At 36.1% G+C, this 24,758-nt stretch overlaps 1 protein-coding gene across 1 annotated transcript in view; it reads right to left on the bottom strand.

The window, feature by feature from the left end:
- Positions 1-11,644: 11,644 nt before the first annotated feature.
- INTU (inturned planar cell polarity protein) overlaps positions 11,645-24,758 on the bottom strand; it is a 49,450-nt gene continuing 36,336 nt past the window's right edge. The window contains exons 9-16 of the mRNA XM_074821496.1: positions 23,554-23,607; positions 22,101-22,163; positions 20,830-21,051; positions 19,840-20,262; positions 19,207-19,304; positions 18,289-18,478; positions 14,522-14,676; positions 11,645-12,525 (exon numbers count right to left, since the gene is read on the bottom strand). Of these exons, the coding sequence (XP_074677597.1) occupies positions 12,414-12,525; positions 14,522-14,676; positions 18,289-18,478; positions 19,207-19,304; positions 19,840-20,262; positions 20,830-21,051; positions 22,101-22,163; positions 23,554-23,607 (1,317 nt within the window). The 3' untranslated portion in view covers positions 11,645-12,413. The remainder of the gene's footprint in view (positions 12,526-14,521; positions 14,677-18,288; positions 18,479-19,206; positions 19,305-19,839; positions 20,263-20,829; positions 21,052-22,100; positions 22,164-23,553; positions 23,608-24,758) is intronic.

The raw sequence follows: 24,758 nt of genomic DNA, 5'->3' as shown, positions 1-24,758 counted from the left end.
ATCTACAGGCTAGAAACAGCTTTTTACTGTGGTTCATGTAGAAGCTGTAGCAGGCTGGTAAGTACACATACTTACAAAGGGCTCTGCTGCCAGGCTAGGGAAACTGCTGCTACCAAAATATATTCAGGTACAGGCCATCATTTAAAATTCAAGATGTGTAACATTTAGTACAAATAAAATGGAAACACTGAGAATTTTAAACAAGAGGCAAGTACTTTCTTGGATTAATTTCTTGAATAAAATGAAAACAGTCACAAAAACAATTTCTCAAAAGTATTGTTTGTATAACATTTAAACTAAAAATATGCTACGCAAACAATGAGAGTTCTATCATTAACACTGTACAAACAGAATAGATGTTCACTCACTATTTTAATCAGATCCTGAACTCTCTGAAAACGTGGAGATTAAAAATGGCCTGAATTTTGTCATAAAGAACTAGCACTAAGGCTCTTCCTGTTCCACAAAGGATGTGGAGAATGTTCCACAGAAGAAAGCATTAAGTCTCTCTCATTCGTATATTTTCATAAAGCAGTCAACAGTTCCTTTCTATTGATGTTCAGTCTCCCCAATCTGCACACAAATAATAAGATAAATCATTACTGCACTGCACTGAGAAACTTAGATGCCCAGCAAAATTTGTCTTTCTTTAGTAAAGAACACTAAAGAACTTTTTCCTACGTTTCACTTACTGCAAAGGAGTGATCTGTTAACAAATATTATTATTTATCTGATTTAATGCTCTGGTAGCTGGTTCCAATAGCTAAATTTAGAAAGGCTAGGCTCCTTCTGATGCTTGTTTTAAGCTTTACTGGGCAAGTAGAAGGCTGAGGAATTAAATGAGGTCACTGCAGTCCTAAGGGTGCTCTGAATTGTTTCAATGCTGTTAAAACTTCCACAACTCATTTTTTTCCTTCTTTGGTACCACTGAAATAGTTTTATACCAAGTAGATTTCAGTTCGTTAATAATCAATAGAGTCCTCTAAAAAATGTTGACTAGCACAATAACGTAAAAACATAGGAAGGCTGAGAAGGAGCGCGGTCCAGTTTTCATCTAGCCCACCTTGTTTCTGAGCATTAATTTGCTTGACAAATGAAAACAAAGCAAAAAGGAGGATTTGTTAGTTAGAGACCTCAGCACCATGTTCACTAAAACTTGCTTCAGGTGCTTACAGGTGAAGGAAATAAAGCAGTGAATGCTCACATGCACACACATGACCGTTTCAGAGCTGAGGCACTGAGCCCTCCCTTCAGCTTTTTCCAAGTGCACCATGAGTAAAAACCATGCCAACTCCTTTAAGTTTTGGGAATTTCAACAGCGGAGTAGAGGCAGCCCAGAGGAACATTGTACAGCCGTTCTCTGCACAGCAGAGCACGTGGGAAATATTCCTGCCCACTGTGGAACTCGGCATCGTGACGACAGCAAATCTCTCAGATACTCTGAGTAACACCACAGCTCTGACAAAGCGGTTTTTTGCACATGTGCTTGGTGAACTGTCAGACAATTCCTGTCTTGGAACCGCAGTCTCTTCAGGATTGGAGGATTGTGTTCGGAACTGATAATCCAAAATCCCGATCTTTATATGAAATTCTACTGGAAAGAAGACACTAGGTTTTCTTACTTAATGTTGAAGATTTGATTTAAATTAGCTACATCTTAAGTCAAGGTAAGGTTCTAGACTCATAATGGCAGAAAGATAATCTTGCCTACTTTAGGCCTTTGTGATACACTCTGCAGCTAATAAAGTGAAGTTTGAATTTTCTGATGAACACACTGTCACAGTTTGTTACATCTTCTCTTAGGAATCAAAGTATGAGATCACTAGAGATTTCCTGAACATAATAAATACAGAAATACATCTTATGATAAATATTCACATAAATCAGTATAAATAAGCATAGTAACACAGCTAAAAAGCCTTTAAAATATTTTGGTTTGAATTGACAGGAATATATGCAAATTAAAGGATATTTGGTAATGGTTATTAATGCTTAGCTGACAGAAATCAACTTTACTGAAAGCAGTCTGTACTGTGTTCATTATTTCAGAAGGTTATCCCATGTGGCAAATACACTTTTTAACTGAAGAAATAAAAGGTGCTCTATTTAATTCAGGGCTTCCTCTTGGATCAGAATAAGCATCATGATAAGGGGAAATTGATAAAAATCATACCGATGAGCTTGATTTGTACCTGAAGCTTCAAAACTACATTAATGAAACAAGGACACCACATGAAATACACATCCACAACATATATATGTCCTCTCATTCTTTTGTGCTAGTAAACCAACCCATTATCTTATTTCATATGATTATAATTTATGCTTTTAATAATCTGGATACCATTCTCTATCCTAGAGGTGAGCTAATTACCAGAGATACAGGCAATGCTTTGGTAAGGCCTCAAGAAGCACAGTACTTAGGAATAAAGGCAGCATTAACTGTAGGCCTACTGCTGATTAAGCAGATAAAGCAGAATCAGGACACGGTGAAATCATATTTAGTCTGAAAGGAAGAAGTCAGTAGTGCTAATGCCCACTGCAAGCATCAAGGTTTCTGATATTTAGGACAGATTACCAGAGGTATGGAGGCATTGCATAAGAATTTAAGTATCTCCTAGGACTTTTTGAAAGCACCTAAGCAAGTTCTGTGCCAACATTTATTCTGATTTTCTTTTGACTTTCTGAAATACTGAGAGAAAAGTATGAAAACAAAACACAGAGACACTTCTTTGGAACCAACAGCTCCTTTCTATTATCAGATGGCGAAACCTTCTCAGGGATGCAGGGAACAAGGTCCTGATTTTTCAAAAGCATTTTTGTGGTTTTTTTTTTATTTCATGTTTGAAGATGATCTTCATAGCAATAATTTATATTATGTACTTCAGATGCTACTGAACTACCTAGTAAAATTACCTAATGGCTAGCAACAAGATCCAACATTAATTGCTAATAATATGCTATCATACCCACCACATGCCGAGAAATAATTCTCAGCTTGCACTGAGCTTTGAAGATTACTGATTCTACCTCACACCTTAAGAACAGCTGTGTGTCTCAAAGATTATTTTTGAACTGCATTAGCTGGGCTAGTAAAGGATATTCTACCTACAAACCTGTCTTACTCCAAATACCTGACTTCTGACTAGAAAAAAGAAAGCAGATCCTGTCTTTCTACCAAAAGCTCTCACCAAACTGTGAACTGAACATACTTTTTTACCAGACTCCCACAATACTAATATTTAATTTTTCTTCTTGTCTTTCTGGAGATGTTTTCATTTATTTTCTGAATAGAGTCTCATCTGCTGTAAGGCTAAACAGTGCTTCAATTAGCACATCAAACTTCAAAAAAGGATTGAAAGCTCCACCGTACCTGCATCATCATGTGTCTTCTGACAGTGTCAAAAGGATAAGACAGCATTCCTGAGCAAGTGGTCACAACTTGAGCAGTGAAAAAGGAAAGAATGAATGAGAGTTTGTTTTGGATTTGGCAATAATCCCTGCAAAATAAAGCAAAAATGGAGGCCTGTACAAATTCTGTAAAATGTATTTCAAATCTAGCAGATATCAAGTGTAATTTTGAACGTTTCTGTTGTGAATCCTACTGTAAAATGACTTGGCTCTTCAGTAATACAGTCTATTGAGCACAAAAAACTGTTAAAGACAAAAGCTTTAACTGACACCCTCATTAGTTCATAATAAATATTTAAAATATCATCATAAAGATTTAAAACATGTGCATTTTTGTTTGTAAAAGCTACCTTAATGGTGTCATAACATCCAAAATAGGAGGCTTGTTATGTAATGACTGTAACTCCAAAGCCCCGGTACAGGCCAGGAAGTTCACCAGTCACCAAGTCCCTGGAACTGTTGCTCAGCAGCACCTAATATTAAAGAAGTGTATGCACATTGTTATGCTCTACAGAAGCCCTTCTCTTTGGTACAAACTACTCTGCATGACTGAAACATGTAACATTATCAGAATTATATGAAAAACATAGTAGATCATTGTTCCTTCTACTTGTGAACGAAGCATAAAGAAGAAATTGAGACACATGGATAGATGAAGACAGTTTATTCAGATAGTGGTATCCAGTTGCTAAAACACTTTCAGAACAAGTAACTGCCATTCCAATTCTGTCCTCATTCAGCAGAATGCTTATGTATTCATTCGATTACCCTCTCTCTGAAAGAAATAATTTTTTCTACGTAATACCATGCCTTCACTTCCTTCCCACACATTCTTACTGAAATTTATTAGAAGTGTTCAACTTTTTCCTATAGTGGAACACTAGACACAAGCTGTGACAAAGTTTAAAAAAACCCACTTTTTGTATCTGTAGATTCTTCATCTGTTTCCACATTCCACAGGTAACTACACCCAAGCTTTTCGAATTCTCTACAGGTGAAAACACAGAAAGCAATAAACTGATCTTTGAAGTAAGAACTTCAGATACTGAAGGTATCATGAAAATACTAATTCAGCCCAAGTGCAGGGCACAGAAAGTAATAGGTAGAGTCAAGCAGCCAGTTCCCGGGACAACCCAGCACAGCGCAGACAGCAGCTAGGGTTAACTTGTGCCATTGCAGGCAAATCAGGAAAGCCAACAACAATACAGAAAGCAGAGATTTCTTTCTATCTGCTGCAAAGCCTTCCAGAAACTGTTTTCGGGAAATTAATTTTATCTATTTGAATGAATGACACATACATCTAGAGGCATACACTACCCAAAATCTTTGTTGAAAACCTTCAGTTGGTATTTTTGATACAGGACAAGGATGTTCATTAGCTCTTTAAATGACACCCCATAAAAACATAGGTTAGCAAAAAGCAAACTACTTTAGTTTCTAGCATCCAAAGCTGGCAAAATTAAGTTAAACTTCTCCATACAGAATCTAAAAATAATGCAAAACTTTGAGAGGTATGCTATAGCACTATTTCCAAAGATTCCTCTTTCACTCACCTTCATCCTCTCCTTCTCAATAAAGATCTTACATGTCTTAATACTTTCAAGTTTGTAATTGTGCAATGGTAAATTAAATTTTTAAGAAATAGAATTCTAATACTGTTGAATATTGGTCTACTTCTAAAATGAAGTAAATATAAACAACCTGAGGCACATTAGATAAAACTGGAACTGCCATTTAAGAGATTTCACTCCCTTTCCCAGTATCAGCAGCTAAACGAGTTCATGCAAAGTCTAACTGTTACACTACACGGATGCTGCTCCCGCGGCTCCGCCAGAAACCAGGTTTGCTAAAACCCATTTCCAGAATGGAAACACAATAATTGCTGCATGCAGTTATGAAAATACAGTATTACAATACTATAATACTGACCTTTGTTGTAGACACCAAATGAAACTTTAAAGCATGAAGAGCAAGATCTAAAACATTGTATTACTTACAAAATAATAAAGAAACATGACAGTCTCTGAATAAGACCTATATTGAGCTATTTCAAAATTTTCACTTGTAAAGATTCCCTGGTTATTCTTACATTTATTAAAAAACATTTATAAGCTATTTTCTTTCTCAACTTCTGAATTAGACGGTGCTCTTACGACCCAGGTAGCATCTATAATCATCCAGACCTCCATAACATTCAGCCTGTGGATCTCCTTGGTATAAGAACTGTACATCAACTCTCCATGATGGGAGAACAGGGAAACAGAAAAATCAATGTACTCACTTTCACTGTGGCCCATACTGTTTACCAAATAAAAAGCTAATCACAGGAGAAAAAGCATTTTGCATAACTTTTTTAGGTGGTGATGTCTGACATAGCTCTGTTGACTTAAATGGCATCACAGGAACATCTTGTGTAGTAAATGCAGAGCAGGTAGATGTACCCAAAATCACTTTTTATTTGCTGGTTCAGTAACAGCAACACAGTAGCTGTAGTAGTATAGAGTCCAGCATAGCTTAACCGCCCTAATATTTTAGATGTACAGAAGGCTCTGCAACCTGTCCTAGCTTATGTTGCCCCATAAACTGTTGCTAGTTGTAGTTGCAAGCAGAAGGGGCATCTGCAATCTGAAGATGCTTGCCTGTGCCAGTAATACCTTCAATACCAAGTGTCTGGCATGTAGTTATAGCCTGTCTCCTTTAACAGAAGTTCCTTTGCACTTTACAATCTAAAGGTTTTACTTATTTTTTTTTTTAAAGATAATCCGGCTAAGCAAAAACTAATGTGTGTAACGATACTGTCTTCCCCATTTCCTATCCTGCACGAAACATGGAAGAAAGCACCCAAAGACCCCGAGCTTCAACAATGGATATACTACTTTGCTAAATATTATACTTCTAAAGAAATTAATCTCGAGTGCTATTCATGGAATGTTTCTAAAATTTGAGTCACAAGCTTATACACATGTAAGCCATCTGGAAACAGTTCTAGGAGACAGAAAGGAGATTTGAAGAACTGTAAACACTGTGTTATTTACATCATGCATGTTTTACTTTTTCCACAGTAAGAAAAGAAAAAACAGCAACCTTAAACTCTTTACATACAAAATCACTGTAATTGAAGGAGGACTGCTGAAGAATTTGCATGCAATACAAGGACATTAATCAAACTTTAATGACTGACAGCATTCCTCCTGGTCAGCACCACCAGAAGGGCCTGTGGCAAGAAAAGTTTCTGGCACTGCAGTAAAAAACTGTCAACAAGAGGAAACACAGAACATTGGATTTTTGTTTAAATTATCAAAACCTAACCAAAGAAATCCTAAAACAGATAACCTAAGACAGACACAAATAAAGCAGATTTTCCAGCTATGTTTACATTAAACATATCAGATACAAAGAACTTACTTTCTGTTCTGCTGATATGAATTAATTCTATGTAATTTGTCAAATGTCAATATCAACATTTCACATTCCAAGACCAAGATTTCTTGTAATTAATTCCATGAGTGTAGACCTATGTCTTTCAAGAATCCATCCAACTTAAGGGACTTTTTCCAAGTATACAGAATTGCAAGGTAAGACAGCATAGCCCAAAAGTTTAATTGCTATTTTGAGCTATAACCTACAACTGTTTCTTTTCTGGTGCATTGTACAAACCTAAGTTCTTAAAATGCTTTAACTATTCATAAGTTTTCAGTGTGAAGTGTTACTTATCTACAGCAATAATATGCACTTTACTATCTTTACGTTTTTTCTGACACATACTAATGATTATCAAGAAAATAATGTGAAAAAAAATTAAAATGAGAGACTTCTGCTTGAGCAACACAACCTAAGGACTTCACACATTAGAATAAAAGCAACTAATTTCACATGAGTGAAATTAGGAACACAAAGGTTTCTGAGACTAGAGTGCAGGTTAATGCAATCTTAACTGTGACAACATAGTAAGTGGGTTTTTTGACAAAGCCCAGAATCATAGGTGTCTGAGTCCAAGACTTTTAATTACCATCTTAATACTTGTGTCAGTTAACTCCAAAATAATTACGTCCTGAACAAAACTGTGAAAATTGACTGCAGTTATAAGCAGTTACTTACATGCACCTCACAAAGTTATTAATCACTAAAGATCAAAACCCAGATTTCATTACCTTCAACAATAAACTACACAGTAAGCCATGCTCACTGTTCCTCTTTTATAAAATGTACTCATTACAAAATCTTAGCAATATACCACCACTAATTACCAACCATGCTGAGAGAAAGAACTGCACGGCTCTTAATCCGATCTAGTTTGTTTATTAAACAGAACTAATATGCAAGAACTTATTTACCTGTTACCACTCTGGACATGAAAATCTGTTTGTATTTGTCCTTAAATAAAAGTTTAGAGCCTGTGTTGGGAAATACTGAATAACATTTGCCAAACTGCCATGCCAAAAGCTGAAAAAATCCTACAGAAAAAGAAATGGATCTTTAAAATACCATTTACAAAGTTTATACTACACCAGGTATATTGTATAATATTCCTTCTGTTGTTTCTACTCTGGTATGAGCTGTAACAACGGCCAAAAATGTTCCTTTTCAGGTCCTTTATTTTTCAGGCTTTTGGTATTGGAAATCTGGGTTTATTCTGATACTTACCAACAGATGTATGCATTTGGTGTTAGCAGAAAATCTGAAACTGCAAGTGAAACATCAATAATGCTGAGAAATAGGTAAGATTTTCAACTGCTTTACCTCATACATTTCTAAGATTAAGGATACCTATGTAAACTGCAGTCTGGAAACTGCAATATTTCACAGAACTATGCAGAAATTGTTCCCCTGAAGCAGCCTGCCTATGCATTTTCGCTTCTATAGGGGGTGCTCACACTCCATATTAAAACAATGACAAACGGTTTATACAGGTATCAGAAACTTGGTAGTTCTTTTGTAATTATATTCTTCTTCTAAATTAAAGAAAGGATCCCTTTAGACACTAAAATAAATGTATAAAAAGCTAAGTGAGCTGAAGAGCAGCAGATCTTCTGTGGATTATGAGAAAAAAACCTGTGTGAGGATATTCAAGGACATTGGACTGGCTGGCCATGTTAGGCTTTGGTAAGCAGCGACAACAAAGGAATCTCTGTAATGTGTAGCCATGCTCTTCATTCAGACTTCTTAATTTTCTTGTGTTACTGTAAATGAAGGCAAAAACTCCTTAAAGACAAAGAAAACTCAAAGCTGGCTTTTCATTTCTTATTTTGATCATGCTTTCCTATACATTAACAGGAGGATGCCAAATGAACACTTTTGTAAAACTATCACAAGGAAAACGTTAAGGGTATTTTACACTGTCCAGAAATACCAACTAGCATGACTTTGCTACTACCAAAAAAATAAAAAAAATTCTGTGGGGATGTAGCCAGCAGCAACCCCCTGCTCACTACCTGTATCCATACTCCTTTGAATGCCTGCGACCCACAACGGATGCCCCACTGCCGTTGCTTCAAAGGCATTTCTAAAAGCTTTTGTTTTTACAAGGTTTGGGAGAGAGAGGGCAGGGTGTGGGGACAGGGGATGGCTCAGGGTCCCTACCTTGCTCCCTGTGGACGTGCACGAAGCAGTCCACCATGCCCTTGTGCGTCCCGGCTGCCAGGATCTGCTTGGACGAGGCCTGCACCTGCAGAAACAGCTTCACCTGCTTGACAGGCACCACCACCATCTTGGAGATGGCGGCTGCCATGTTGCTGGCCAGCACATCCTTCCTGAAGGAGATGAGGTCGAAGAGGCCCTTGCCCTGTGGGGCCGCCATGGCGCATGGCACCGCCCCAGCCACCCCCCGCTGTTTCCTCCTCTTCCTGAAAAGCAGATGGCTGGTGGGCCCCCTAAGTGGCTTCTGTTTCCTCAAAAATTAAAAGTTGATGGTCTCAGGGTACCCCAGAGCTGAGACGCAAGGGGCAGCTGGGCCCAGAAACCACGCCCTTTGCTTCTGCTCCATGGGTCTGTGCCAGGGAGGGCCACCCTCCCGGCACCACAGGCCACAAGCTTTCCAGAGACCTCAGGAACTTTCCAGAAGCCCCTGTCAGTTGTGGGAAATGGCCCCTCTCCCCCGCCAGGAACTAGAGAATAAAAATCCAGGTAACAAAGGGTAGGTTTTGATCATATTGAATTATGGGTTAATAAACATTATATATGACAAGTAAATTAATTTCAGTCATGTTATTTATACCCATTCTATTGCAGGTCAGAAGTACCAATTCCTTCTAGATTACTGGTAGCAGTTTTTTTTTTTTTTTAATTGCTTTACCTCCCTTACATCTCCTGACTTAATGACTAATGAAGGCATGAAACACCGTATTTATTCAGTCGGTTTAATTGTTGGACGTTTTTAAATGCTAACTTTTGTTTCTTGCATTCCCTTGACATTAGTAATTTTAAACCTGCTGCTTCATTCATTTGTTGTACACCACATTGCTTTGCTCACAGTTTTTATAAGTAATAAAGGCAAAAGAAATGAGCCTTAATACAACCATTTTAACTCCTTTTGTAGCTTCTCCGTATCTATTCCTTTTAACGTTATTTCCATACACTGATTGACAGCTATAATCTTTCTGAAAATTACAAAGCCACAAGATTTGTATCAAAGATAGCTGATAAAAATCTGTTCTGTAGGAAATGAAATACTATCATCCTTTGGGGCTCTTTTTAAACATACTCTTGAAAATCTGCAAAATACAGTTTCTGGTCAGTTGACTAACAAAGTAATCCATAAAAATCTCCTTAAGTGTAGTATCAACACAATTAATGCAAATATTGCAGCATTTTGTTGCTTCTGAACTACACTGCTTTGAGTATAAAAATTGTACCATACCTGGATGCCCTTCATTCTGTTTCAGGTACAGTTTCTTATGAAGGAGCAAGCCAATCCAAATAGCTGATTGGTAGTGAAGAAGTCCCACCCTCCTTCAGCTGTTCTTTTCTCCACACACATCTACATACTCACAGTTTCTTCTGCATTGACTCAGTTGTGCGTTTGGCCCAGCTGAGACAACTGGGTTTAACCCACTACACTGGCAGCAGAGTAACCTAGGTCTGACTAAACACAAGGATCTAGACAAAAGTTAGCTGTCCTCTTCTCAAAGCATTCGAGTATTTTCTTTTTTAGCATTCAAATCATACAGCCCAGCCTTTAAAAGACTGAAACAAGAGACAAACATCAGCAAAATTACCCTTTTCCATACAGATACAGACTTATGTGCACACACACACAGGTTCTGTAAACGTGCTAATGGCAGTGCAACAAAGACTGCCTGCTTCTCTATGTTCCTTCTTCCATCTGCAACGAAATCTAATATTCAAACCCCATGTATTTTAAACTTCTAAAAGGTGCTGTTCAGATGTCATCCATGCTATTGCATATTTTTATTTTTCAAACAGTAAATCTCACATCACTTGATGTACAGATGGGGAACAAATCTAAAGCACTATTGATATAACTCAGTTTTGTATGTCTCAAACTGAAATACCACCTACTTCTCATCTAGGACCCATAAATTCCGAAGAAGGCTGATTAACAAAATCTTCAATCATATGCTTAAGCTTCAGGCCTAAGACCTCTACTGCTTAGAATTAAAGCAATTGTTGAGTGTTTCAGGACAAGCTGTGACTCACTCTGTGAGAGTGGGCAGTTATAAGCATTTGATTGACTACTTCAGAACTACTCTAAACAGTGTAATATACTAGTGGAAACAAGATCTAAAAATTTTATCATGAGAGCCTATGGAACTGAATTTACTTTCATGAATACTAAACTTTTTGATCCTGTTGTTTAAAATGTAACTTTAGTCATGCATTTTATGAAAAGCACTCATGAAAAGCAAGTAGAAACAGCAGAAAAAAGAAAAAATGCATTGTTGACATGAAACATGATGAAATGCTATGCAGATGACCAGATCTAAATATGCTGGCTGGGGTAAAAAGACCCCAAGAAATCTTGCATTTTAAACTAAAAAAAAAGCTTTAGGAGCAGCTGGCCTGTAGATTACAAACATTTTAACAATTTGTAGGAAAGATGAATGTTGCAGAAAAATTCTGATTTTGCAAACATCTTGCCTTCTCTTGCCTTATACAGATGTAACCTAACAACTATCCAGCTGTAAATTGTGGAAGATTTAGCTAAACAAATATTGTTTAAATAAACAAAAGAGAAAGTATTTTAAGTAAAAAAATAGAATAACACTTTACTGGTCTTTGACAAATATACATTTTTTTATTATGAAACTATGAATATAAAATAAGCCGAGTCCATGCATAGGTCTTAAAACCAGCATCCCCCTGCCCTGTGTCTTCTTTTGTGCCTTCAAAATTGTGTTTTAACAAGTAAGTATTATTTATAATTAAAACTCATGAAGTTAAGTAAAACATTAACCACACTATAGTCCTCGAGTGTGCAGGAGACCATACTGGCAAAAATGATAAGTCGTTAGTTTTTTGTGGCTAAGTGCCATGAATTGACTAAAAGATTTCTTTCTGCTTTGATTAAGACAGTGTTACTGAAAGCATTAAGTATTTTTCATGCCCATAGAGGCACAAAATTTTAATTAATTATAAAATCTTTTTTTTTTTTCCTTCCATCACCAATTGCCAGATATTCAGAGAGTACTTTGAGGCTATCAGCTTATCATTTTACATTGCATATGATACACTGAACAGCAGTGAATGTACAAATTATGTGATGTCATATAATAAAGTTATGATCAGGATAAATAATTCAACAGTATACAAAAATAAGAACTTTGGTTCTCTGAAATCTTTTTAAGTATTCAATTGATGAGATTGTAAGAATCATCACTGAAGTTTTACCTGTGTCATACCACAAGGTAGATTTATTTTTTTAAAGAGCATTTCAAAGATATGCCATGGGTGGGCACCACAGTAGAGTTAATTTCTCTTTGTATTGGAGTACTGTAAAGAGATGACAACACCCTGCAGGACGGCCGAATGCTCAGGAAGCTCATCTATGTAGCTAAACCGAAGGACAGTTTAAAGGCCAGTTCAACAGCAGCTTCTGTGACTGAGTCATGAAAACAGACATAACACTCCTGAGGTTTTGGATGTAGAATGAGTCTCCTAGAAAAAAAAAAAAAGAAAGAAAAAACCAAGAAAATGATCATAGGTGTTAGCTGTTTCTCCTCAACTGTTTGATATATTCTGGTTGTACTCAGAGGTTTCAGTAAGATGTTAAAAATAACTGCTGTGTAAGACAGCTAGCAAATTTCTGTAGCTCTCTTGCATTATCTTACTTCTTTCAATACATTAGATTTTTAAATCAAGTTATTCTCTCTCAAGATTGTGTATGGAAAAAAATTCTTCAGGTTTTTTGGATCTATTTGTATGGTACTGGTGTGTTTGCAGTAATCCAAGTTTCCATGCTACAAGCTGCAGTCAAGCTGCTTGGTAGCAAGCCCAGTATTCACATATTTACTAATTTTTAAACTTTATCCATCTGGGTAGGTACATTCACACATGTCAATCTAATAAGCAATTTTAGGGAAAGAGCTAAAATAGAAAAGCTGTTAATACCTGTGCATAACTGTGTGTAGCATTATAGCATAGCATATAGCTATGCAAATACTAATAGACTGCCCTGAATGAACACATTGTTTGATAATGCAGAGAGTGAAAAATTATTTTTTAAAAGATATCAACAGCAGTGTAAACTTTTTTAAATGTTTATTTTAAAGATTTTAATTTTTCCAACCCTGAGGATAGCACACAAACTGCATTTACGTACAGTCAAGGTGGGAAACAATTGTTTTTCTTTTTTCTCTTTAAACATCTGACTTGAAGGCAAACAGGTAGAACAAAAGCTCTGTTAAAAATTTTCTATATTATTATTCCCAGACAATATAATTACCTGTGGATGACGTTTCCTCTCATTGTATCAGAAAAAAGTTCTTATGCCATATTCTGAAATGTGTTTTGCTGTTTTCTGACTTTCCTATTTGCGCAATAGTTGAACTAGTAGATAATTTAATGAATTAATCAAGCATAATAATTTAATTTCCTTTCACCCCCTACCCATACTGAATTTGTTTTTCATATGGTGAAAGCATAGCTTCCATTTAACTGGGCATTTGCATTTTTCTTTCTGTTTATTTAGTAGGAGTACCAAATACAGAAGATGAATGTAGAAAAGAAGGAAACATCCTCTTGACTGACTACTCCTAATATGACTGACTGCTTACTGCAGCTTCAATTCAGACAGCACAAAATACAGATGGAGGAAAGAATAACATATGAGAAGTAGTGGCTACAGGGCTTACTGGCCTGAACTTAAACAATCACAAGATCTGATACGTTCTGAATTGTGAAGAAATGATACATACTACTTTCTTGTTACACCTAATTTTAATTACTTCAAAAATGTATTTTTTTAATATTTAATGCCTAGGATAGTGTGCTGTTCTGTCATGCAAATAAGGCTTAGCTATGTAGCAATAACGGTATGTATCAAATGAAATTATGTATCAAATAAAACTAAGTTTAAATAACAACACAAATCACAATCCATTTACGATGATAATAGCAGAACTTCAGAAGCAAACTGAGGAAAGAAACCTCCCTTTCTGAAATATCTCAAATAGACTGGTAGGTTGATTTGATCTTCCCGATGAAAAAAACCCCAATCAACCAACAACTACAATTGTTCACCTTACTTCTGTGTATCACTGAGTCAGCATTATGCATGGTGGCAAGACAGGTGGGATTTACTTGCAAACCAGGGAATGGAGAGGTGAGAAGGAGTGTGAGGAGCACAAAGAAGGAGCAGGGTATTAAGAGTATAACTACAGCACTTCAGCACGCCTGCACAGCACGGTGCAGCGCTGCCAGGGGTGTCAGGTCTGTGGTGTTAAGGTGCTGGCACGCTGCTCACCTGAGCGAACGCGCCTGTGTTTTACGGCAGGCGGAAGGAACGTCACACCAATGCAACTTCCCAGATCCCAAACCACAGCTACCTCAGTCAGTCAGCTCAAGTACTTCTGCGATGTGCTACAGTTAAATTTATTCTGAAAGAATACAGTGGCAAAAGGGAAAACTTGAATGCATGCATCTTTAAACTCACCCCACAACCCAGTAATTCATTGTTGGTGGTGGTTTCTTCTGATCAGTCCAGTTATCAGGAGAGCACTCGAACAAAACTCCATGCTCTCTCACCAGATCGAGGTCCTCAGCTGCCTTACTGAATTCTGAAATCCCACCACATGCTTTTTTCTTTTTCTGTACAACAGTTGGTGAAACATTAGTATAGAATGAAATATTTTTACATAAACACTACCAAATATAACTATGTGATTTCTTCAGGAAACTCCAATGAATGATATTACTATCAAAAAGCCAGACTTAGAAGTAACTTGCTTACATGATTCTTTTCTCCATAGTTTTGTTACTTTGACATCAACAGGCTTTTCCATTGTTATACAACTTACAGGTAGACACATGCTCCTTTTTGCCCTTTTTTTCTTCTAGTTGAACAGTATTTCTCTAATAAGACATCTGAGATAATACACCTTCTTTAAAAAGGTGTGTTACAACAGCTAAAGCCCTCATCTATCTTTCTCTGTGCCTCCCTAATTAAGAACTGTGATAGTAAAAGTCTATTGAATAAACTCGGACAGATACGTGTTTGTTTTTGTAAATAAACAGTTGAAGCACTTTGCTCAGAGCTTTTGTTGCTCTTACTCAGTGTGAGTGCATAAGATATACAGAAAACAGAGACATTTTCCTGTTTTGTTGAGTTTTTAGGGCTATGTTTTCCACAGAGCTTTTGTATAAACCTTACAAAAGTTGCTGTTCCTAACTGAACCTGCAGTTGTTCCTACCTGCTTGGTGAGGGTCAAACTGTGTGCACAAAACCCACTGTTCTGTCTTTGCTCTGTCTTGGTGCTCAACAGTCCTGTGAGTCCATGGTATCTTTCACCAGAAATGCAAGGGGAAAAAGACCAGAATGGACATGGAGATAAACACACGGGAGGAATTTTGAAAGGGTTTGTCACTAGTTTAACTCTTCTTCCACTGAAGTCAAAGAAAGTTTTTTACTCTTTTGTAAATGTCTACGTACTAATGAAAAAACAAGATTTAAATATTTTTTTAATTTTTGAAGCATGAGAAGTAAGATGAGATTATGGAAACAGGACTAGAAATCCCTTTGAAACAAATCTGTCTGAAGAGAGTTGCTAAGCCAGGGCATTTCTGGATCTGCCAATGAAAATTCTGTTCCAGTCAGGAAAGAAAAGGTTTCCTGAAAAAAAAAAATCCCGAGGAACTTCTGTCTGCTATATGCAGAAGCAGAAACCACATCTTTCAGTCTGCCTACAATATTGAAGGTGTGGGGGCTGAAGATCTAGAAGAGAAAAGATGGTCAAAACATCTCAACTATCTTAATTTCTAAAAAATTGTGGAAGAAAAAGTGAAATGCACCTCAGCATTTGAGAAACAAAATGGCTAATATTTGCTTGAGAAAATGTCTTTTAAATTTCCCTAAATGTGCTTTGGATTAAATTCATAAAGCATATTCTAAATTACTCCTAGTTCACAGAGTAGAAGAAATTTCACAATAGATGACTTAACCCTTCCTGTATCTTTCCTTAGTATGTAAAATTGTTTCAAACCCTCTTCTTGCTAATACTGCTACTAAAAAACACTTAACACTACTCAGGTTTAATAATCTTCCCCACCAAAAAAATGGGGTCATTATCAAGCAGTTTCCAAGCTGACATCTGTTTATATTTTAGCACATCTTACACTATGCTATTCACACTGAAAATACTCAAGAAAAGTTATGTATTAAGCCCTAGGGGATATTTGATAGAACTATGAGAGTCTGAGTTATATGGTGAATTTTCAGTTCTCAAAGTGAGACAAAATTAATTATTGAACAGTGTACAATAATTTTGCATTATTGGTGCAATTCTCTGAATCCTAAACTACAGTATTTAGCTGATGTCAAAGAATAACCAGTATAACAGTACATTTCTCTATTTGACTTTTTTGCTGTGCACTATGAACAAGGAAAACTTCTATTATTTTACATTTTCCTCATGCCATAATGCAACCTGCCAATTCCAGCATTAATTGTTGGAGCCAACATGCAAAAACTACCCCAAATTTCTCTAAAAGAGAAACTTTGTTCTGCAGCATATGTTCGTCAATTATTTCTGATACTCAGAGCAGAGTGAACCCAGCTGCTGCCTACTGTACTCACATCTGAAGAAGCCAGAAAAGCACGTGAAGTAGCTGTAGCCAAAACAGAAGTTTTGACTTTCAAGTGTGAGTTTTTCACTTTTTATGAGCTACACCTAATGGTTGAATGGTTTATTCTTTTTTTTGGTTTGAACTGTAAACTGTCTATTTAACAGTTGTAACCAAAGGCAATTTGATAAGAAATATTTGTGTGTTCTCTCTGCTTGCTTTTGGGTTTCTACATCTCCCAACAGAAGCACCCAAAATACATGACTCATCGCCAAAGTCCTACTCAGCCAAACCCCAGTGTCATATGAAGTTGACAGAACAATCCAACAAATTAACTTGTTTTAAAATTCCTAGATGATTTACAAGGCACATCGGTCTAACCAGAAATTACTTCTTCAGTAACTTCAAGAAAACATTAAGGAAAACTATACTACTGTTTGCAAACTGTGTTCATTCAATTTGTGCTATTATTTCCCATTTCTCATTTAATTCACTTGGATTGTCACTATAGGATCTAAAAAATGCAACTAACAGACAGTATTCCACTTGGGTTTATAGTTAATTATTTATCTTTTCCAAAAGGACTAAACAGGTCACAAAATTAGCAGAGATGAAATGTCACCCTAATTTGGTTCATGTCAATAAAAATCAACTGTGCAAACCAGACTTTTAGCAAAATTAAGTGTGCATTGAACACAAAATGTCTGATCTGAACGGAGTATCTCACAAATTGATTCTTACACCTACTGTTTAGATTTCTGTGTTACTACTACCATCTTACTCCAGATGGATCCTTTGGAGTAAACAGAAATTTTTAGATGGCAGTACAGTTGCTGACATTAGATCCATCCATTTTTAAAGTCTAATCTAAATACCAAGTACCCACATAAAGCTCTGGCAGCTGAAGCCTAGAGCAAAGCCTGAATTGGTATCTTTGTAAAGGAAAAAAGCCTCACCTATTCTGGCATCCCACCTAATCTAAAATCCAAGAGATCTGGCAGCATAATTAAGGGAAATTGATTGTTATAGCCAGTCTTCTTTTAGACCATGTGAAAAACAATTACAGACATTAGTGGATGGTAAATGTATAAGCAATCTTGTGTAGCACAGAGACCAAAAAAACTAAGGATGAACAACCCCCTCGCTGTCAGAGGCTCTCTTCATGTCATGGTTCAGACACACTGATGGCACAGTGAGGGGAGACGGCACTGTCACTGCTCATGTGAGAAGTTTTCTGTAAAAAAAGAGGGCCTGATTTTCTTTTTGCTGACAATCTGAAATCCCCTCCGTCCAGCATTAAAATGGCTAAACCCCCCCTCTTCTGCTACTTACAGTTCTTGAACTCAGCGTGTGAAACTTTTTGCTAAGTTACAAACAAGAGTTTTAATATAAAACAGAGTAAGAAAACACTATACTGGAGACATAGAGTATTTATTTTGAGGGCATTGTTGGTGAGAAAGAGAGCCATAATTGCATGCATACTTAGTTGGATGGTCAGAGAAAGAACCTGTCCATAACAGTAAAAATATCAGGAGCCTTAAAAACAACCACACACATGCAAATGCAGCTGCTACTGAACTATTTAAATAATAGAATAGAAATAGAAAATAAATAGAAAAACAGAAAACAAAGCTTCCATACTTCTTTCCTCATGGACTGTTGAAAAACGGAACGAATTGAAAGACAGCAACGATAGAAATTCTCAATTAGCTGAGGGTGGATGGAGCCACCGAGCCGTGCTACTTCTTTGTGAGTTGGAGTAATAAAAATTCCTTGCATCGTTTCCAAACATAGGTAGTGGAAGAGGGTATTCTCAGGACCAGATGTCAACCTTAAAAAATAAGGGAATTCATTTACTATTAAAGAAATTTTGAAAGACATTTCAGTTAAACAACATATACTTTTGTTTCTTAAGACAGAATTATTTTTTTGGTAACTACAATAGAGTACAAACATGGATACAGCCATTCAAAAGGTACCTATTTCTATACCAAGGAAATCCTGCTAATTTGGGCTATTAATACTCAATTAAAAACCAAAACCAAACCAAGCCACAAAAAACTATGGTACTAGTTTGGTATCGCACTTGTGTTCTCAAAAATTCTCACCAAAGAATAAAAAGAGGAGAGGAAAAATAAAAACTTGGGGAGGAGTTGGGGGGGGGGAGGAAAGCTTTCTTTAGAGCTCAAAGGAAACAGCAGAGCAGACTGTGCTGTCACAAGCAGCAAGTGGGAACTGAGAAGATCACAGCTTCTTTGCCCTTTGTACACCTACCTAGGCATACCAGGGAGGCACAAGGTATATGTGTGGTCCAAAAACTCTTCTATTTGAACTTCCAAGGTCACCTGTATGTGCATATATTCTACTGACATATTCTTGAGAAACAGTCATCTTTTCTAATTAAGATCTCCATTTAAGAGCTTTACTTTTGAGAATCCTCACATAGCAAAGTTTTGGTTAGAATAGAATAATGCAGAACTACTGTGATCTATGCATATTCAAAAAATGACCCAAGTATGGCCTTAAAAATTAAATACTTCAGAAAAAATAATTTCTTACTTGATAGCATTAAGAAGTTCTGTATCTTTCTCTGAAAGGTTCTTTTTGAGGTTTCCTAAATGAAATGGATTTGGTAGGGTATGTTTTTTTCTAGTGGCCTGAAAAATAAACAGATATATGAACTAACATAGAAAACACAGCTAGCAATACAGGCAGAATCAAACCAACAAATCACCTACTTAGAAGAAAATAACATAGCCTTTTTTAAAAGGCCCAAACAGTTGCATCAACTTATATAAATGTATTTTATAGCCTATTTTAGAATAAAATGAGTTAGAAGCAGTTGTACAGCTGTACAGCAATTTGTTTCAATAACTTATGTTTACACCATTATTAATTTGGGGATATTCTCCAATTATTTCTGCTGATTCCAATGCAGCTGTGCCCACTTTAGTGATGAGAAAAAAACAAATATTTACAAGCAATGATAGAATAAAAACCGTGATGGCTCTGAGGCTGACCTAGAGCCTCCCAAAGCAACAGAAGTATTTTCTACTGAATTCAGGGGTTCTTAGATTTATTCTTTTATACTATGCTTTTAAAAAAAGTTATTTGAGTGAGTTTTTCAAACAATTGCCACCTCTCCCAAGCCCACTAGAACCTTATCAGTTCTTGTTGTCTTTGTGCTCAGACCTGATCCACTACAGATTGTGGATTACTGCTTTCATCTTCTGCAGGACCTTCGTCACCGTGGTCGGCTCCTCCACTGCTTCTTGTAGGGCTCGGCTTACGTGTCATTATGGAAGAGTCACCGAACAGGGTCCTTTTGCTTGCTGGAGTGGTTACTGATTTGGAAGTATTTTGTAGCTTGCTTAGGATGGGTGAGGTGGTCAAACTCTCCAGTTTGTCACGTGTTGCAGGAAGGAACCAGTCAGCACAAGATAAAGGTGGAATGGAAGGAGAATCTAGCCTTTCCTCTATGCTGGCATCTATTCCTTCCAGTTGAAGTATAGTGGCTTTCACCTGATCGACATATATACAGTCTGGTCCTGGATTCCCAATAGCTTTTGATGCACAGCCTCCTGCCTCTAGCAGGACACACAGCATAAAGTGTCTCTGTAAACATGGAGGTAGCAACATTAGCCTCTGGTTTAATATACAGTATGTGCTGTATTATAGATACATCTCATCTGATACTCAGGCAAGATACAGCACTATATTCAACACTTCTTCCTCATCCCTGGATGAGTTACTTATTTTCTTCTAATCAAATCATGCCCAAGGAGATCTTTCTGTTATCATGTTATTTAAGTTAATCATGAAAATGTAAAAGCTATCATTTAGAAATTCATTAGTTGTTTGCTTTAAAAAAAAATCCACATTTAAAAAAACAAACACATTTCTGAAATGAATTGTCTGAAAATATGAGATTGTGAGAGCAAAAACATTTTCAACTGAAGTGAAAAAGCATAAAAATAACGAGAATTTATACTTAAACTTGCAAGCTTACCAATGTATAATAAATGCTACTCTCTGAGAAAGTCTATCCCATGAAACAGCTATAATACGAATATTTTGTAAAATTACTAAAATGCATGGAAAGTGTTGATCTTGCTGAACAATAGACAACACACAACAGCAAAACAGCATCAGAGAACGGGCATACTACGGATATTAACTTACCAAGCCAACTATCAGTAAAAAGTATCTTGCTTCAGGTTCCCTGTATCCTGTAAAACTTGAAGCTTCACATGGCTGGATATGATGATGTGGAAATACTTCCCGCCATATCACTAACTGACCAATCTTCTGCTCTGCTGCCAAGGGTAACAGACAATAGTGCCGACAATATAAACCTATATCAATAAGATCTTCCTTTGGCAAGTGATTACCAATCAAGTAACCCTTAATTAAACACAGAAAAGGAAGTTCATTCAGTAAGAAATACACCACCACCACTTATCACTTAAGAGTACTTTTCATATAGAAATATCCATTCGCCACATGCACTGAGATTGTAAGCTTTCTGTCCAGAAATTGTCTTTTATGTATACAGTTGCACAACAGATAACACTGAGCTTTTGCACCACATCTGAAGAATTAAAGTACTGAAATATAAACAAATAAAACATCAGCATACATGCAAGTTATCAAAGACGAGCTGGGGAAAGCATGACTTTAACAGCTTGCAAAACAGCTACAGAGTTAAGGTGCTTTAATTCTCAATTAATTCTCTCTCCAAAAAACCTGAGCTTCCACTCCAATTCATAAAATGTCCAAAGAAGATACATAGTACAACAGTGTTTCTAGCATTAAGGGCATTACAGTTAAAGCACTGTCATGACAGATACTGCGCAGTTCCATTTGTGCTAATAAAGCACGAAGAACAATTGCATGATAAAATCCTTGAAATGTAAGTTTCCTTAAAGCAAAGGCTGTTATTTTCCTCTTTATACTGCTGAAGACAGTGTCTATACCATTTAATAAAGACAAATAAATTTACAAATGAGGCCAAAGTGAAAAAAGCTGTCAATCCAATTTCTTATCTTTGATTTAAAGACAGATTAAAGATAGGTCACCTGTTATCTTTAATAAAGAATGGCAATGAACAAAAAAATTCCCATTAGAATATCATACAGTCTCATTTGATTTGACTCTCATAACTTTCTTATTACCCCATCTCTCTCTAATCCTTGGATCATATGCCACAAAATTCCCATAAGACAGTTTCAAACAAGTATTTTGTTCTTACTGATCATATAGTACACATCACTTCCTAACATCAATTTTTCTTGTTACGATGTTTGAGTTATAGGTCTGTTACTAGAAATACATGTTCAAAGCAATTATATGGGTTTTTTCATATTTGTGAGGTTCTAAAAAAGTCACTCTGTGACTGAGTTAGATTTCCAGATGCATTTTCTTAATCTTTAGGCCTTAATCACTAATACTACCTTGTAGAAGAGGCAAGAGCCCATAATCATATATAATCTTCTCATGTCATAATAATCTTCAGACTGTGGAAAAAAAAAAAAAAGTGGTATAATCTATAATTCAGAATTTTTATTTTATTTACCAAATGCAAGTCAACTAATTCAAGTGAATTGTAATCAAGATCTTATTTAATACTTTCATTTTTGACCACTTCTTATTATCAGTATGGCAGTTAATACTGAACAGTTAAGTGAAATACAAAGTTTTTAGCCTCCGTTACCGATTTCCATGTCACTACAATTTTCTCTAACAATTTCCAGCTCAAATTAACAGATTTCCTGTTCAGTTCTTATCTGTCCATAAACCATTTTTGTTCGGATATGCTAATTCTCAGAGCTCTTAACAGCAAAGTAACTGAAACGTAACTATTGACACCAGAGGCCCTCCTAGAGTAAAACTTCCAAGTCAAAGCATTTTTTTCCAGTATTTGACATTTTACTCAAGGTATATGCATTCGCTGATCTTTTAATCTAGATACCCAGTGCTCTCAGATTTGTACCACTATCTTTAGGTAGATATAGTGTATTTTAAATGAAGTGGGTGCAATCAATTTCTGTGCAATAAACTGTAACTTATAAACACTGCTTTCTGTAAATAATCATCCAGGTTGTTTAGTACAGTGATGCTTTGTTTTTTATTCTTTTGCAAGATGGACCATATGTCTGCCTACCTTGTATTTTAGGTTTTAAGAATCATTATGTATCTTTTGTGATAAGAATATGTATGTTCCAAATTGTTATGCTAAATATGTGATCAAACAAGTTCTCTTTATGCTCAATTACAATATACCTATAAAGAACATAATTTAAAAATAACTGTTCTGGAACGTGAGTTTAAGAAAGCTCTTTCATTAGAAAGTAAAACTGAAATTTCTGTATGTTCACACCTCACTGTCCTATGCAGCAAAGAGCATACACAGCAAGTGATACTTAAATAAATTACTATCTTCTCCTTTAACATTATTAAAAATATGCATTTTTATGTATTAAAAATTGATTTCTGTAAACTGGAAAATTAAGTTCTCAGTGCTCCATAGAAGTTTTCAGGTTTATTCACAATTGCTTGGGAAGGAGACAGTTATCTATATGAAAAAAGAAACGTAACAACAATCAGCTATATTGAAATTAGAGTGTCCTTGTAGACATCCCATGGACTTAAATTATACTAAATCATGGGTTTTCAGTGACTAATCCTATAGGATTATAATACAGTTATAATGCATGGGAGAAATTCAGGATAAAACAGAAAGGGTAAAACTGAGCTATCTTAAAACAAGAATATCACCTTTGCTTTGACTCCCACTTGATTAAAAAAAGTGGATGAGTTTGGAATGGCTGCTTTTTTAAATGACTGAATATGACACCAAGGCAAAGAGATGCTGTGCAATGCAAACAATAAAAATAAAATGTTTACCAGCTCTGCAAAGTCAGCAGCTTCCAGATCACTCAGTGCTGTGTCAATTTCCATCTGAAATATTTAAATAGTCCATTTTAATAGAGATTTCCAACACATTAATTTACAATAATAGCATAGTTCGCTCTATCTTAATAATCTCAGAAGATTAGGATTCACAAGGACAATATGAATGGATAAAAATTTGTACATACTTTTCAGTAGTAATATCAAATATCAAGAACACCTCAATTCATCAGATTAAAGAAAAATCCTTCTTAATTGCTATGTATTTCCCTCTCTTTTGAAACTGTAAAATTTCTCTGCTTGTGTGCCTGCTGAGCCTACTGTTCGGTATAAAGGAGATGTCACTCTTCCTTTTAGCATGCTTTAAAACATGAGGTCTGAGACTACCCCTTGAAGGCTAGAGACAACTCTGAAATCTGGCAAGCCATTGTATCCAGCTGAGTTATTAGAAAAATCTTTTTCACAATGGATGTAGTTTTTGTCTCTATGGAAATTGCCAAAACTTTCTCACATATTATCTTTGTTCTACTGAAACTGCTTTAGGCTTGCTTATTTCTCTAACTGTTAGTTAATGTTAAGTTTTACTAAGAACACTTTCCTTTAAAGAACATGGTACTAGCCACTGAAGTTCATGACATAAATGTGCTACTTAATGAAAAGAACCTAAAACTAAACTTACAGAGTTCTTGGGCTGTATTAACAGGCGGCCTCTAATTGAAATACAGCCAGTTTTTCAAACAGAGAAATGTCAGCAAGGCTGCTGGCAGTCAACAACTAACCAGTCTCTCAGCTTTTCCCCAGTTAAAATTTAAATGGCTTTCTGCCCAACAAAGAACTGACATTTTGAGTTTTATATTCCTTATAGGCTATAAAGATCGTCACCAAAACTTAACTGGAAATTTCATCTTCTGCAGCAACAAAAGTTTTCTTGACAATATGGATGATCTAAGACAATTTTGGAAAGCAATGTCTGTATCATAAATACAGACTACTTTGTTTTCTAAATCCCTTTAAAACCTACATTTTACAAGAATGAAACAGCCTGCAGGCTAAACTAGGGAACAAAGTGTAATAGAGTCTCTCTACAGAAGCATGAGGAGAAGCGCGAGGAGAGCATGGAGGATAGGAAAAAAAAAAGATCACCAAAGAGTACGAGAAAAAACGTCTTAATTTCCTGGATAGGAAGAAAATGTGCGACA

This window comes from Strix aluco, chromosome 4 (genome assembly GCF_031877795.1).
Source record: "Strix aluco isolate bStrAlu1 chromosome 4, bStrAlu1.hap1, whole genome shotgun sequence".
Taxonomy (NCBI): Eukaryota; Metazoa; Chordata; class Aves; order Strigiformes; family Strigidae; genus Strix; species Strix aluco.
The sequence above is the reverse complement of the archived record's forward strand: the minus strand, read 5'-3'. Positions and strand labels throughout refer to the sequence as shown.